Raw genomic sequence first — 17,793 nt, 5'->3', positions numbered from 1 at the left:
CTTAAAATTTTTCCTTCTCTTCCTCAACTATTACATATGAGTTTGAACACAGATTGTACATACAACTTACTCTAGTGGCAACAGAATATTGGAACGTGATCATGACTAAATTACAAGGAAAAGGGATATTACCCAAAGACCCTGGACTTGCAGAGCCGGGCCTTCCTGAAAGTGCTTCTGAAGCAGTAGGTGCACATTGTTCTTTACCACTGCAGTGGGGGTAAGAGCACATGCATGTGCAGCTGTACAAGGGACAGCTGCCCCACGTGAGGCATAAATGCTGAATAGCTAAAAGATAAATTTATTAGCTATTTTTCAGTCAGCTTTATGTGTTTCCCACTTGGGATTCTTCTAGCAAACTCTCCTCAGGCTACAAGCTGGCATGGAATCTAAAGTGGACCACTCAAACTCTCCCACCCACCCCCACTTCTCACTATTTCTCCCATGAATCTGAATCTTGAGAACAAGAAAGTAAGTACAGCTTTAAATGCATGGTGTCTAATTTCAACTGGGATCTCAAGATTAGCAAGGAATCCTTCTACATATCAAGTTGGCTTGGCCTAAAACAATTTCAAGATGCTTAATACCATCTTTTCATTCTGATCACTCCAAATGACCTGCAAATTTCTCTTCTTCTGTACTCATTCTTACCCTCTTGCCTTCTGTCGCAGTGAAAGAAAAGTTCTCACACCTTCCATACGCACACCTGATCCCATCTCTTACTGTCACTCGCAATCCCTGTTCTTTTTTTTTTTAAGATTCCATCTTTAAATAATCCCTACACCCAACATGGCGGTCAAACTACAATCCTGGGATTAAGAGTCACATATTCCACCGGCCAAGTCAATCAAATGCCCCATCCCTGCTTTAATACATCCTCTCTGCTATATATTGAATTTTTCCCACTTCCCTTCATAGCTAAGTTTCTTTAAAGGGCCATAAACATTCAGTCTTCCCCACCTCCATTCCTACACTGACTGCAAATCTAGATTTTGTTACCATTGTGCCCACTCATCCACCCTCATGGAGAACACAAATTATATTGGCAAAGAAGAATGGGAGGTACTAAGCTGTACTGAGCACCTGAATTATTTCTAAGGAAAATCTGGGCTCTGTCCTTCCACTAATAGGAGATGGTAAGGTCTTATACTCAGAGGACGTCCTGAGAGGTTCCTCAAAGATTATCAACCTTGTCTCCTGCCTGTTTGTTGACACTAAAATAAAATAAAATATTTTATTATTTGGCAATACAGAATACTCAGGCTACAAAAATATATGCCAAAGAGAACAATTTCAAACCCATGTCCAAACTAACAAAAGATCAAGTTTGTTGGAAACTCCTGATTGACTGTCTGAATAGCTTACTGTTCACTCATCATTTCTATTAGAGCTCTTTACTGGGGTGCCAGAAGAGGGTTATCAGTTACCAGTGTGCTTCCTCCCAATTTGTGGCCAGCTGTGAGAAGTTTCCTCTATTTTCCCAAGGTTACTATACAAAAATCATTTCATGTGTGTGTCCCACATAGAAAAAAAATTGCCTCTCATTTCTCAAAGCTTGGACTACCAGTATCATCATATTCTGGGATGATTGTTATATATTAAGTTTTCCTATCTTAGATATATAGCTCCTATAAGGTCATATTTGCTGGTAGGTGGATTGGAAGGCTGGGCTTTTGTGTCTGCAATTTTTGATAAGCTCCAAAGTTGAGTGGTGACATAGTACAGTTTAAGGATAATTCTCATTGATCTTATAGGATGGGAGATAAATGAGAGTAGTTTGGGACATGCTCTATTTGAGATAGGACTGTCAAGTAGGCAGAATAGAGGTAGTGATTTTTTTTAAAATTTTTATTAACAATTTTTTTTTTTTTTTAGAAATAGAGTATGCATGTAGTGCAGGGTTGGGGTAGAGGGAGAGGGAGAAACAGAATCTTAAGCGGGTTCCAGGCCTAACACAAAGCCCAATGCAGGGCTCTATCTCATGACTGAGATCTTGAACTGAGTCAAAATCAAAAGTCAGATGCTTAATTGAGTGAGCCACCCAGGTGCCCCAGTGGTAGGGATTTTGAAGTGAGCCATATACTGGTTGTATTTGAAGCCCTGAGAATGTGTGAAAATCCACAGGGAAAGAAGGTTAAATAAGATGGAAAGAATCTTAGGACCATAACCTCAAGAATACAAGCATTGAAGGGGGGGGGGGTTTCATAATATGAAAATGAAAATGAAAGCAATGATTTAATAATTGTTTTCTACCAACAAATAGAGCTAGAATAATTTTTCCATTCTGATATGAATGGCTTTCAAATTCAAATTTTAAATGTATAATTTTCCTTGAAAATAATTTCTTATAAAACTTCAAAATTAATAATATTTTAGTAGCTCTACCTAATTTTGCAAAAAAATAAAAAGTTTTATAACAAATGAAAGCAAATTAAACATTGCCTTGTAATATTTTTTCAGTTCCGAATCACATGACAGAATCAACACAAACCGGAAAAACACAAAGAGCAAAACAGAAGAACTGTATTTATCAGCCTGCTACCTCCTAAATATTATAAGGGAAACTACCTTCAAAATTAGGGCATAATTATGACAGTTCACTTAAGTTGTATAAGTATACTTTAAAATGTATAAGTATACTTTTAAAAATGAAGTCATTTTTATTTTTCTCAGTAAAGCTTTGCTCCAAGATGCATAGTAATAAGTTGCTTACCTTGTCCATTTCCAGTATTGTCAACATCACCCAAACACAAACAGCCTTGATCAAATTCTTCTTTTTCTCCCAGAACAGTAGACCACCAATTACGGGCTTTAAATAAAGACATTTTTGTTCACTAGAAAAAGAAAAAATTTATTTATAGTAAAAATCTACCTCACACCAAGAATTATAAATTAATTATCTCTTAATGCATAGCAAATTAAACTTGGACAATGTTAAGAAAAACATTTCTGAATTTAATTTTTTTATATTTTGCAGAAATATGTGAAACCAAAAATCCAAACAGCTGAAAACATAATCAGATGTTTTGCAACACCATTAGAGAGTCAGTCTGAAAAATTTTATACATAAATGTTGGGTCAGTTCTCTTTTCTGGAACATTTGGTAGAAAATGACAAAAAGTATCAAAAAACTTATTTGGAGGCAAGTTTCAAATTCTAACAGCACTAGTTAGTACATAATTCCTTAGCAAAATACCTAATTTTCCTTCATTTTGGTCATTGGAAAAACCATAGCATCTCTTGTCACAATGAACTGCTGAGAAGAACAAATGAAATCAAATGACTAACACGAAGCTGGTACATTATAGGTACTCAAAAAGCATTCGCACGCTTTCCCCATTCTATTTGTAGAAAGGCAAAGCAGAAGAGGGAAATTCACCCTAAAAAAGAACCGTTAAAACTGAGTGTGGATGTATTTATACCTCTATATCACTAAGCACCCACAAAACCTCCCTATGCTTTAATTCCTCATCTAGAATGAGGATATACCAGCAACATCTACTATTGAATTACTAATATGGTAAATGTGAAAACCCACTGAACCTCTTGATTTACAAAACAAATATCCCACACCCTGGGATCCTATGAGAGTTCATTTATTCAATATAAATGAGCCTTTCCTTCCTGCTACACTGATTTAAATAAATGTTAGGAAATGCAGTCAATATTCCTTATTCAAAGACATCCAATTCTATACGGTTGAGGCAAACACTGAATTAGCAAATACCATACTACCATTCGTAGGGGAAATAGAAAAAGTTGGGCTCTTGTGAACCTCCAGTTACAATACTTTCATGAACCATTCAATAACTTTGTTTTTGTGAGTCACTGTTTAAAGATACTTTAATATACTATTAATTCACGAACATTCAATTCAACAGTCAACAACACTATAACTCATATCTGAAGGAAGCTTATCTGATACATACATTTTCTCTATAAGGTACGTGGCAACCTTCTCACACTTAGGAACATTAAAACCCTTCACTATTATATTTGGGGACCTTTTTAAGCAATAAAAATTAAAACAAACAAATAAATAAACCCAAACCACAGAGATGTGGAAAACATGACACTAAGCAGGCCCTGAAAAGGACTCTTGCTTATAGTGTAAGAGCTGAAACAAGTAGGCAGTTCCTATGGTTGATATCTGCTGGGAATAAGTGATTCAAATTTTTTGCCACTCTGTGCATGACCACAAATCACCCAAAAGCACCATGAGTATTGATTTTAATATTACAAATAAATTTTAGCAAATAGGTAAACTCACAAATAGGTAATCTGCAAAGAATGAGGATCAGCTATACATTTGAAAAAATCTAAATCAATCTTCTTAAAGCAGGCCTTCCACATAGGCTAATCACAGAAAGCAAGACTACTTGCTTTCATTAAGTTTGCCAAGGAACTAGCTGAGAATCATGTGGTAGTGAAAAGTGCAGACTCTGGAGAAGGACTAGTGCAAACCTGAATCCAAGTTCCATACAAATCATTAAATCAATGGAGGGTTATTAAAAGTAACCAAACCTCTCTATACTTCAGTTTCCTCATCTATAAAATAAAGAAAGATGTTGTCAGGAATAAGAACCCAGTAGAAATAATCTATGGAATGGAAGAAAATATCTGCAAATTACATATCATAAAGGGTTAACATACACAATACATAAAGAACCCATACCATACACATTAACAACAAAAAAAGTTTTTTAATGGGCAAAGGACATTTCACCAAAGATATACAAGTGGCCATAAAGCATGTGAAACAATGTTCAACATCACTAATTATTAGGGAAACGCAAATCACAAACACAATGAAATACCACCTCACACCCACTAGGACAGCTACAACAACAACAACAACAACCCCCCCCCAAAAAAACCTAGAAAAAGACAAGTGTTGGCAAGGATGGAATGTAATTGGAACCCTAGTGCACTGTTGGTGAAAATCTAAAAGACTGTAACCACTATGGAATCTCTATGGTGGTTCCTTAAAAAATTAAAAATATAAATTACCAGGACTACTGGGTGGCTCAGTCAGTTAAGCATCCAACTGCTGTTTCCAGCTCAGGTCATGATCTCAGGGATGTGAGATCGAGTCCTTTGCTGTACTCCGTGCTGGGCATGGGACCTGCTTAAGATTCTTGCTCTCCCTCTCCTCTACCCCTCTTCCCTGCTTTCTCTCCCTCTAAAATAAAATAAAATAACTAACAAACAAATAAATAAATAAAAATATAAATTACCATATGATCCACCCATTCCACTTCTGGGTATCTATTCAACAGAAATGAAAACAAGAATTCAAAGAGATATTTGTACTCCCATGTTCATAGCACCATTATTCACAATATCTGAAAGGTAGAGGCAAACCAAGGTCCATCAATGAATGACTGAATAAACAAAATGTGGTGTATATATATATACAATGGAATATCTGAAAAAGGAAGGAAACTCTGACCTATGCAACAACATGGATAAACCTTGAGAACATTATGTTAAGTGAAATACACCAGTCACAAAAACAAATATGGCACGATTCCACTTATATGAAGTATCTAGAGTAACCAAATTCATAGAGTAGAGTGGTGTTTGCCACATTTGGGGTGAGAAAGAAGTGGGGAGCTTTTATTTATTGGGTATAGAGATTCAGTTTTGTAAGGTGAGGAGTTCTGGAAACTGGTTGCACAAAAATGTGAATGTACTTAACAGTACTGAACTGTACGCTTAAAATTGGTTAAGATGGCAATTTTACGTTATGTGTATTTTATCACAATTGAAAATCAAAAATATAAACTTTTAGTTTGGGAAAAAAGGAACACAGTATTATTAGCACAATACTTGCCAGATATAAGCACTCAATAAACATTAGCCATTGCCACAGTTTTTACCCTTTTTATGATATATTTTTTTATAACCTACATTGAAGAAAAGAAACAAATGTACTTCAATGCGTGAATAAATAAACTATGGAAAATCCTTACCACAGATAAAACTCGGCAATTTTTTTAAGATTTTATTTATTTATTTGACAGAGAGATCACAAGTAGGCACAGATAGGCAGGCAGAGAGTGAGGGGGAAGCAGGGTCCCCACTGAGCAGAGCCCCCCGATGTGGGGCTCGATCCCACGACCCTGAGATGATGACCAAAGCCAAAGGCAGAGACTTAACCCACTGAGCTACCCAGGCGCCCCTTGGCAATTTTTTTAAATGAAATAACAACCTGGATGGATCTCAAGGGCATTATGCTGAGTGGAAAAAAAAAAAAAAAGAGCCTAATCCCAAAAGATCACATATTAAATAATCCCATTTCTATAACATTTTCAAAATGAAAAAATTAAATGGATGGAAAACAGATCAGTGATTGCCAGGGTTAAGGGGAGGGGTGACTTTAATGGGCTAGTAGAAGGAATTTCTTTGGAATAAAAGATAAGTTCCGAACCCTGATTTTGGTGGTGGTTTCATGGGATAAATTTTAATTTCTTTGAGCTATATTCCAAGAAGAAAAGTGTAAGTAATGTAAAACCTAGTGAAATCTAAATAAGATATTTTTAAAATAAGATTTATAGTTTAGTTATAGTATTATACTAACATCAATTTAGTAGTTTGATAATTGTTCTGCTGCCACTGGGAAATCATTACTTTTATAATTTCTATGTGACTATAATATTTTTTCAGAGGCCAAGTTTAAAGAAATAAACAGGAAAAAAAAAAAAAAACTCCATCCAAGGCCTCTCTTTCCACTAAAAAAATAATTAGATAACGGCAAAGTGTTGTTGGAAGTGAAGGGGAAAAAACACAGCAGGTAAATAACCCTATAATGAGTTTTAACACATGTGGGAGAGTTTCTGAAAAACATCTGCAACACTCGTTATTACTAATGGCATTATATAACCATACAGATTGCCAGATGACTAAACCTGGCAGCAAGTATACAAAATATGTAACAAACACTTTATTACACTTTTACTAAACTTTTTTTTATTTAAGAGGAAAGTAACAGTACTTCAAAAGTGCCATATATTTTCATTATATACTCCAGATACATATGGAAAGCTGTTACACACTATTAAGAGTATCAGTATAAAGATACATAATTCTCCTGCAGCCCACAGCAGAATATTACCCAAATTCAAAAGCACTCAAAGACTCACTTGGAGGACTCACAGCATTCATCATATAGTTATCATCATGGCTATGATTTATTACAGTGAAAGAATAAAAATTATAATGAAAAAAGAGAAAAGGTACATGAGGCTGGGCTGTGGGGGCAGAGGGTTGGAGTCCTGGAGGAAATCGGACACAAACTTCCAAGGTAGAAAAACTGGGCTCTGTGGTCAGAGGCCAGGGTAAAAAAAGAAAAGAAAACTGAAGAGGGGCATCCAATGATACCAAAGGAAAACCAGGAGTATGCCTTCTGGAAGGAAATGGAGGAAAAGGTTTTCTAGAAAGGAGTGGCCAGCTCTATGTTGCTGATATGTCATAAAGAATGAAAGCTAGGGATCAAAACTCCATTTGGAGACATAGTCAAAAATAGAAACAACAGACTAACCAACAGGTATGATCCTTTGTACACATTCTGCGTCAGCCAGTTTAAAAGGAATCTCAAGGAGAGAAAATAGGAAGAGAAGATCTCGATATCCAAAGGGGTATCTTTCCCCTCATGTGAGCAGAAGAGAACCTCATGGGAAATGCCTAGAGACCATATTAAACACCCAATAATGGTCATAGAGAAGAGTTTTTTCCATCAATGCTATTAAATAATATATAAAAAATTAAAGTGAGGGACACCTGGGTGGCTCAGTCAGTAAAGCAGCTGCCTTCGGCTCAGATCATGATCCTAGGGTCCTGGAATTGAGTCCCCCATGATCTCCCTGCTCAGTGGGAAGCCTACTTCTCCCCCTGCCTGCCACTCCCCCTGCTTGTGCTCAGTCTCTCTCTCTCTCTCTCTCTCTCTCTGGCAAATAAATAAATCTTTTTTTAAAAAATAAAATGACTATAAACACACATGATTGCATCAGGAAAAAAATCGCTATTATGTGAAAGTGGACTCAAAATTCTTTGTTAATGAGCAAATTTGTTCAGCTTGCTAAAATAAAAATGAAAAAACCCTCCAATATGAAAAACTAACTCTCCAACATTGTCTGTAAATGGGAATGTTATGAAGCACTAATTCTTCAAGAACTGCAATCATAAAATTTAAGATCTATTCCTGCTGACAAAATAACACAGGCAACATTTAGTTCCTTCCTCTTTCTCCTGTTCTATGGGTTTCTCTTTAGTCACCTTCCACTTCATTAATTGCTTAAGCCCTTCTTTCCTATATTGTTTAGCTCCTTGCTACCCAAAGTGTAATCCATGGACCACCACCACTATCACCCAAGAGTTTATGATGCAAAACCTCAGCCCCACCTCAAACAATATCCCCAGGTAATTCTCAAATTAATAAATAAAATCTTTAAAAATTTTTCTCTTGGGACGCCTGGGTGGCTCAGTTGGTTAAGCAGCTGCCTTCGGCTCAGGTCATGATCCCAGCGTCCTGGGATCGAGTCCCACATCGGGCTCCTTGCTCGGCAGGGAGCCTGCTTCTCCCTCTGTCTCTGCCTGCCATTCTGTCTGCTTGTGCTCGCTCTCTCCCTCTCTCTCTCTCTGACAAATAAATAAAATCTAAAAAAAAAATAAAAATAAAAATAAAAATTTTTCTCTTTGCACACAGCAGTTTTATTCCCAATATGCTTGTATATAACTTTTTAACTTACTCTTTAATAGTCTTACAGAGTACTTTGTTATCTACTGGAACCCTCACCAAATCTTTTGATAACATAAGTATGTCTCCCATAAGCATTATGCTGTCCAACTGAAAATTTAAAAATTTCAGAGGATTTCACTTTCAGAATGACATATGAGAAGCTCCATGGACCCACCCCCCAGCAAAACTGGAGAAAATTATTTTTTAAAACAATCATTTAAAGTCTCTGGAAATTGTCCTAAGACTATATGGAAAATAAAGAAACAAAAAAAAATCTACTAAAACTCAGTAAGAAAATTAAGAGTCTGTAGTATTTATAAAAAAACAATGCTCACTCCTTATCTCCTCACTCCAGGCTCAAAACAAGATAGAAACTCCACTCCAGACTGATACAGCCAAGAATAGAGGCACCCTCTCCTCATAACTCCCTGTCAGAGAATTATCTTTCCGCAAGGAGCAGGACATCAGCATTATTCACCTTGATTCCAGCTATCTGTTGCTGACTAAAGATGAAAAAGAAAATCTAAATCAAAAAACTACCCACAAAAACAAAAATTAAAAACAACCCTATCGTCTCAACTTGAGAAAAGCATCTGACAAAATAAAATCCAACACTATTCCATTATAAAAATACTTAAAACAGAACTTCCTCAAACTGATAACAGACATTTATGCAAAACCCATGGCTAATACCATACTTAATGATAAATGACTAGATGCTCCTTTGCTAAGATCAGACCCAAGAGTAGGGAGTCCATATTCACGACTTCTATTCAACATTGTACTAGAGGTTTTAAGTCAGGCCATTAGGTAAGAAAAAGAACTAAAAGGCTCCCAGACTGGAAAGGAAGAAGTGTAACTATCTTTACTCACAGATGACACAATCTGGTGTATAGAAAATCCTAAGAAATTTGGTGAAAAACTATTAGAGTAAATGAACAAGTTAAGTAAGATTGAAGGATACAAAAGTATTAATACATAAAAATCAACTGCATTTCTATGTATTTGCAATGAACAATCCAAAAATGAAACTTAATTTAACAATTGCATTTACAATAACATCCAAAAGAATAAAATACCTAGGAGTAAATTTAACAAAACAAGCATAAGGCAAATATGATGAAAACTATAAAACACAGTTGAAAGAATTAAAGATCTAAATAAAAAAGAAAATATCTCATATCCATGAAGTTATAACATTATTAAGAACCAATACTTCCCAAATTGATCCACAGGTTCAGTGCAATCCTTATCAGATTCCCATATGGCTTCTTCGTACAAATTGACAACCTTATTTTGAAGTTGATATAGAATTGCCAGAAAGTGGGGCGTCTGAGTGGCTCAGTCAGTTAAGCGTCTTGACTCTTGATTTCAGCTCAGGGCATATCAGGGTCATGAGATCCAGCCCTGTATATGGGTTCATCACTCAGCCAAGAGTCTGCTAGAGATTCTCTCTCCCTCTCCCCCTCTCCAACACACACATTTTCTCTCTCTCTCAAATAAATAATTAAATAAATGTTAAAAAAAAAAAAAATTCCCAGCAATCAAAATAGCCAGGACAATCTTAAAAAAGAACTGAAGGAGCAGGAGGCTTAATATTCAATTGGCATTTCAGAACAAAGTTGGAGGATTTGGGGCGCCTAGGTGGCTCAGTGGGTTAAGCCTCTGCTTTTAGCTCAGGTCACGGTCTCAGGGTCCTGGGATGGAGAACCACATCAGGCTCTCTGCTCAGCAGGGGGCCTGCTTCCCCCTCTCTCTGCCTGCTGCTCTGCATACTTGTGATCTTTCTCTCTCTGTCAAATAAATAAAAATCTTTAAAAAAAAAACCAAAGTTGGAGGAGTTTCCCATTTCAAAACCTAACTACAAAACAACAGTATTCAGCATAGTATGGTACTGCATAAGGCTAGACATATAGATAAATAGAAAAGAATGGAGCATCCAGAAATAAAAAATAAAAATAAAAATAATTTTTTAAAGATTTTAATTTATTTGACAGAGAGATCACAAGTAGGAAGAAAGGCAAGCAGAGAGGGAGAAGCAGGCTCCCTGCTGAGCAGAGAGCCAGCCCCATGTGGGGCTTGATCCCAGGACCCTGAGATCATGACCTGAGCTGAAGGCAGAGGCTTAACCTGTTGAGCCACTAGGTGCTCCTAGAAATAAGTTTATACACCTATGGTAAACTGACTTTCAACAAAGATGCTAAGACCATTCAATGAGAAATTGCAAAAAATGGTTCTTGTATAATTAGATAACAACATGAGAAAGAATGAAGTTGGACCCTTACCTCAAACCATATTAAAAAAAAAAAAAAAACCCAACTCAAAATGAAACAAAGACCTTTCTGTATGCTAATGTATAACTAAAACTATAAAACTCTTAGAAGACTTCTTAGAAGAAAACTTAAAAGTAAATCTTCATTATATTAGATATTGTGATAGATTCTTAAACTTGACACCAAAAGCGTAAGTCACCAAAATTTTAAACTTCAAACAACACTAAGAAAGTGAAAATAATGACTACAGAATGGGAGAAAATATTGCAAATCATATCTCTGATAAAAAGACACATATCTGGATGTGCCTGGGTAGCTCAGTCAGGTGAACATCTGCTTCAGCTCAGGTCATGATGTCAGGGTCCTGGGATTGAGCCCCACATCAGGCTCCCTGCTCAATAGGGAACCCGCTTCTCCCTCTCCCTCTCCTCCAGCTTAGGCTCTCACTCTCTCTCTTACAAATAAATTTAAAAAAAATTTTTTTAAAGACACATATCTGTAACATACAAAGAACAGTTATGACTCAATAATAGACAGAAACCCAGTTTAAAAATGGACAAGGAATCTGAATAAATATTTCTCCAAGCCAGATATAAAAATGGCTGATTAACACAAGAAAAGATGCTCAGCATCATTAGCCAACAGGGAAATGTAAATCAAAATTACAATGAGATACCACATCATACCCACTACGATAGCTGGAATCAAAAAGTCACATAGAAACAAGTTTGGGCAAAGATGTGGAAAAACCAACATGCTCATACACGGCTGGTGGGAATGTACAATGGTATGACCACTTTGGAAAGTGATCTGGCAACTCCTCAAACAATTAAACAGAGTAATCATATGATCCAGTAATTCCAGTTCAAGGTTGCAAGAGAAATGAGAACATATGTCCACATAAAAACTTACACATGAAAACTTATATTAGCATTATTCATACCATTCAGAAGGTAGAAATGATCCAAATATCTACCAACTGATGAATATATAAACACAATGTTGGCAGATCCATAAAATGGAATGTTATTCAGCAATAAAAAAGTACTGACATATACTACAACTTGGCTGAACCTTGAAAACATTATTCTAAGAAGCCAGTCACTAAAGACAACATATTTTATGATTCCGTTTATATAAAATGTATAGAATACATCTCAAACTAAATATTGTATTACTATTACTTCAACTAAAAATAAATAAGCATACAAATAAATAAATAAATGAAATGTATATAATAGGCAAATCCATACAGACAGAAAGTAAATTAGTGCTGCTTTGGTCCAGTGGGAAGAAAAGGACAGGAAAGTTACAGGTAAAGGATGAGAGGAGTCTTTCTGAAGTGATGAAAATATTCTAAAATTGACTGCAATGCAAGTGATGGTTGCACATATCTGTGAATACACAAAAGTAACACTGAACTGTACAAATTATATAGGAGAAACAAGAGACATTTTTTAGCTGTGAAACTTGGACTTCCTGTTACAAAAACAAAAAAGGATGCTGAATAACAAAATATTAAATATGTATGAACTGATTTTTCATTTGGTTTAGTTAACTGCCTTGAATAAAAATAAGAAACAAGGATTTGCATTTTCTCCCCTTTCATTCAATGTAGATTTCCAGGTCCTCAGGGATTTTCTGTTTTAAGTAAATGGAAAACAATAACCAAAAATCAGGTTTTCAATAGCTATCATCTCCCTTCACTAGAAAGGAAAATAATAGCTAACACTTACTAATCATTTACTAAGTCCCAGGCAGTGTTCTAAGTGCTTTGCAAATACTCTATTTTAATCTTCAAAACAGAACTACAAAGTAAAAGGCACGTACTACTATTCAGGTATCCCTGAATACAGAGAGGTTAAAAATCCACCCAAGAGGTCACAACTAGTAAGTAATAGAAGTAGCATCCCAAAGCAGACTGTCTACTCCAAAGTCCTAAACACCCCACAAAGACTAAAATGGTATACTCTGTTGATACTAATTGAAATCACGGCAAGTTAAAACTGCAAGAAAGTATTTTCATACACCTAAATAAATTTTTTTTTAATTTATTTATTTGAGAGAGAGAGAACATGAGGGGTGGAGAACAGAAGGACAATCAGACTCCTTGCTGAGCAGGGAGCCGCACACAGGGGTGGATCCCAGGTCCCTGGGATCATGACCTTAGCTAAAGGCAGATGCTTAACCGAGCCACCCAGGCACTCCCACCTAATTTAATTTTTAAAGGATGACTAGAAAACAATTATTTGTAGGTTTAAAAGGTCCATACCTATGACCACAAGTGATTGATTTCTTACGTCTCATTAGAATAAACAGAAGATAATCTCTTTATCCCCTAAACTCCAGAAATACTCTTCCACACTTAACATTTCCTTGTTTTTAATACTTACTTACATACATTATCTTTCACAGCAAAGTTTACTGAGATTTAGGGGTGCCTGGGTGGCTCAGTGGGTTAAGCCTCTGCCTTGGGCTCGGGCTCAGGTCATCATCTCAGGGTCCTGGGATTGAGCCCTGCATAGGGCTCCCCATTCAGGGGAGAGCCTGTTTCCCTCTCTCTCTCTGCCTGCCTCACTGCCTACTTGTGATCTCTCTCTCCGTCAAAAAAATTAATGAAATCTTTAAAAATAAATTTAGTGAGATTTAGTCTTCATTTAAGATATGGATGTTTTAACACCCCATTGGCCTAGTCCTACAACATAGAAGGATGACTAGAAGAATTGCTGCAACAAAGATTACCCCAAGAATCCTATGGAAAGAAAATGTGGGGGCACCTGGGTTGCTCAGACTGTTAAGCATCCAATCTTGACTTGAGCTCAGGTCATGATCTCAGGGTTGTGAGACTGAACCCCAAGTTTGGTTCCACACTGAGCACAGAAACTGCTTAAAATTATTTCTTTTTCTCTTTCTCTCTCTCCCCACCCCTTTACCCCTCATCTTCTCTCTCCCTTTCAAAAAAAGAGAGAGAGAGAATATGTGGATTAGAAGGCAGATGCCCCAGGTGCCCCAAGAATGCTGCTTTTGAAGACAATATTATAAGCAATTAGTATTAAAATTTTCAATAAAAGAGCATAGGAGAGGGAGTTAAAACATATCTGGGTTCCCTTTTCCATTCCATTTGTCAGAAGAGTGACTTTAAACAAGTCCCTCACCTTCTAATCTCCTAATTGTTCTGGGGGGTGGTAAGATAAATAGCCTAACACATGTAACTGCTTAACCATAGGATGTACTCAATTTAAGTGTCAAATAAATGTCATTAGTAACTTAGTAGTAGTAATAGAAGTGGTGGTGGTGGAATGTACTCTGAACCATGCCAGTCTGAACTTCTGGATTGAATATTTAAACAGAACATTTTTTTTTAAATGACAGGGGCACCTGGGTAGCTCAGTGGGTTAAGCCTCTGGCTTCGGCTCAGGTCATGATCTCAGGGTCCTGGGATCAAGGACCACATCGGGCTCTCTGCTCAGTAGGGAGCCTGCATCCCTTCCTCTCTCTCTGCCTGCCTCTCTGCCTACTTATGATCTCTACCTGTCAAATAAATAAATAAAATCTTTTTTTAAATGTTTAAAAATTTAAAATGACAGTAATCTTTCACTGAAATGATAATTGACATGGATGTTTTATAATAACATCATGTATTTCAAAATTTTTTTTTGTTTCAATAATTTTTGAGAAATATTTGAAAGTCTTTATTCTGAGGGATGAGACTTGCTAGATACATCAAAATATGTAACATTAACAACTACTATATACTATGATATAGGATTTTTTCCCCTTCAATAAATGTTTCCACCAAGAACTTGTACCAAAAATATAAGTGTGTGGATGTACTTTAAGAGCAATTACACACAATTCCACAAAACGAAAAATTCCTTAAACTCAATTTATAAATTATTTGCAAGTTTTTAAAGTTCTTCTAAATAAGGATTTAATCTATTCACACACACACACACACACACACACACAAATCCCTGTAATTATTCTCTTTACATATTTCTAACAACTTTAGTTACGACCTATAGTTTTCCTCCTAGCATCTTCAAGTTGTGTAGGTGTGTGATGCGGTAAAAGTGAGGTGGCAAAAAAAAAAAACAAAACAAAACTATTAATTTCTCCAGGAAATTGAAGTCAATTGTAGGATTTAATTAAGGAAAGGAAGTGCTGATAAAAATCAGCTCAGTGTATCTAAACTGCTGTGGTCTGCAATATAGAGAGAAAAGGAGAAGCAATAATCCTATTACAAGAATTAGAGGGTATTAACGCATGTATCCTACTGCAGTCACAGGCTGAGAATTGTTTTGACCATTGGCTCACAAGACCTATTGAAGTGTCATGGGAAGAGGATCCTAGTGCACCACGTGACATTCCTGAATGGAATCTTGAAAAAAATTTATCAGCCTTTCTCAAAAATGTTCACAAGATTTTCACTTTGTGCTCCTAGTTGCGTTTTTATTTTTAATGCAGACATCATTCCTAAGAAACGTATCATCCAATATATCCCCCCAAACCATTCCGTGGCATCAGCGCATCGATCTTGCCCACAAAACAAAACACAGAAAGGGCATTTACGCTCCCAGTGTTTAATTTCGGACATACTCTTACCTGATGCTCAATCCGGTGGGTCCTGCGCCACCTTTCCTCGAACTCTCCGGAGATTTCCCTTGAAGAACGCCTGCCAGGGTCCCAGGGCTGAAACGACGAGAGCAAGAATGGAGGGTGCGGAGCAAAGCAACCCCTCGCTTCACTACTCCCTGTCGTTCCCCTGCTCCAACTTGTTCCACGTCCCAGACGGAGAGAAAGAGCCTCACCAGGGAGCACCACCAACCCCACAAAGTTGGAGCGACACCCACAAGGAGTAAACCTGCATCCTTTCTGTGTCAACCCCGTAGACACGCAGGGAAAACGGCATCAATCCCTTGGAAGAGACCACGCAGGCCACAACAACGGCAAGTCCTGCTTCTCACAAAGAGGAGGAAATGGTGAGGGAGGCAATCAGTGGGATGTAGCAAACAGAGGACAGCAACGGCGGAAGAGACAACTCCCCGCTCCCGCCTAACTCCAAGCCGTCTTCGCCCTGTTGTCATAGCACTTTACAACGAACGCCGCTGCGCAAGTCAGTCAGCCGAGCTCCGACGCCTTCTGGGGATTGTAGTCCAGAGCGGCTGAGAAGACTTTTCCTGCTTCGGTCCGGTCGGGATCAGATTTCTAAAGGAGAGGGCTGGAGTGAACCATTCCCTGGTCCTCATTAGCACAGAGATAATGAATACCATTCCCTTTCCCGTCCTTGGACAGTTCCTCAGAAATTGGGTCCCAGGAAGACCAGATTCCCGCCTCCGCTGTGGACGCAGACCACGCCCCCCCACGCCATCCCCGTCCCGCGTGTCAGCGCGCGGGGTGGGGCTTCGCGCGGGGGCGAGGCTCGCTCAGGAGGGGCGGAGCGTCCGCGCTCCTCCGCGGGCTCGCGCTTCCCATCCTTCAGAAACAGTTACTTTTCCCGCTCGGAGGCCAAGGAGGCAAAGGTATGGGCCAGGCGGCGGTGGCCAGGTGGCAGGAGCGAGAGCCAGTGTGCGAGGCCCGGTGGCTGGGTAGTGCTGGCCCAGGACACATTCACCTTGAAGAGGAAGACAGGGGCGGAAGACCAACATCGTGGAGGCGGTGGAGCATTTGAACAATTTCCAGGTGCTTATCTTTTCCTAGGAGAAAAAGTGCTGCTCTGAGGTTTTTATACATGGCTCCTGATCCCTTGTGCAGTCTTTCTTGAGCATAGACCTTAGAGTGGATTATCTGGCATATAGGTAGGTAAATGTTCAATTTTACAATTGAACATAATAATAATGCCAGTTTTTTTAAATTTTTATCTTTGTTTTCAAAACCAAAGGGGTGCCCCTAGAATAAAAGATTTTTTTAAAATCATATAATAAAATACTGTGTGAAAATTACCTTGAGGGTGCGTGGGTGGCTCAGTTGGTTAAGCAGCTGACTGTATCTAAGCTCAGGTCTTGATCTGAGTATAATGAATGAGTTCAAGTCCTATATTGGCCTCGATGCTGGACATGGAGCCTACTAAAAAGAAAAGAGAGAGAGAGAAGGAAAAAGAAAAAATTATCTTGAACTACCAATTTATATTTCAACCCACCAAGATATGTAACTACTTAATTTTAAAAAAACATATTCCTTGTGACAGGAGGAAGGGTTGATATCCAAATTCATTCTATTTCAGTGACAGCATGGGACAGTGTGAAGAATACTATTTGCTGGGAAACCTCAGGTAACTTATCATTTCTGGCATAAAAAGCTTATTTTCAACAACTGGGTGCCATAATTCCTCCTAATGAGTGCAAGAGTTTAAAAAAAATAGCTGTAGTTTTTTTCCATCTTTGTGTGGCCATTTCTTTACAATGTGACTTTGTAGCTCTACCCTTAAATCTAAATTTAACTTGCTTTGGTCAATGAAACATTAGTAAATATAATGAAAGCAAAGCTTCAAAAAGTGCTTCTCCCTCACATGCTTCTCTTGAAGATACTGCAACCACTTCTATGTGACTGACCTGTAGAAGCTTGCTGAATGAAGAGAAACATGTCAGGTCATCTCCACTGCTCCTCTAGATACATGAATAAGGTCATTTTAGACCAACCAAACCCAGCAGAGTTAACTAACTGCAGAGATCCATCAAGTAACCCCAAAGCAGAACTGCCCACCCAACAGATGTTATTTTTTTTAAACCTCATGCATATTAGAGACATAAAGGACTATACCTGTTACAAAGGCCAATAATT

At 37.7% G+C, this 17,793-nt stretch overlaps 2 protein-coding genes across 4 annotated transcripts in view; one reads left to right on the top strand and one right to left on the bottom strand.

Moving 5' to 3' along the window:
• BBS9 (Bardet-Biedl syndrome 9) overlaps positions 1–16,365 on the bottom strand; it is a 464,985-nt gene extending 448,620 nt beyond the window's left edge. For 2 of the 3 annotated variants that reach the window (XM_059171518.1, XM_059171519.1), the window contains exons 1-2: positions 15,619–16,365; positions 2,714–2,834 (exon numbers count right to left, since the gene is read on the bottom strand). In XM_059171518.1, the coding sequence (XP_059027501.1) occupies positions 2,714–2,825 (112 nt within the window). In that variant the 5' untranslated portion in view covers positions 2,826–2,834; positions 15,619–16,365. The remainder of the gene's footprint in view (positions 1–2,713; positions 2,835–15,618) is intronic. The other variant, XM_059171516.1, reaches the window with a different exon arrangement.
• A 90-nt stretch (positions 16,366–16,455) lies between these two features.
• Positions 16,456–17,793, top strand: part of RP9 (RP9 pre-mRNA splicing factor) — a 23,536-nt gene continuing 22,198 nt past the window's right edge. The window contains exons 1-2 of the mRNA XM_059171533.1: positions 16,456–16,695; positions 17,237–17,284. Of these exons, the coding sequence (XP_059027516.1) occupies positions 17,244–17,284 (41 nt within the window). The 5' untranslated portion in view covers positions 16,456–16,695; positions 17,237–17,243. The remainder of the gene's footprint in view (positions 16,696–17,236; positions 17,285–17,793) is intronic.

The sequence above is a fragment of the Mustela lutreola genome, chromosome 4 (assembly GCF_030435805.1).
Source record: "Mustela lutreola isolate mMusLut2 chromosome 4, mMusLut2.pri, whole genome shotgun sequence".
Classification (NCBI taxonomy): Eukaryota; Metazoa; Chordata; class Mammalia; order Carnivora; family Mustelidae; genus Mustela; species Mustela lutreola.
Note: the sequence above shows the minus strand (reverse complement) of the source record. Positions and strands in the feature narration are given on the sequence as shown.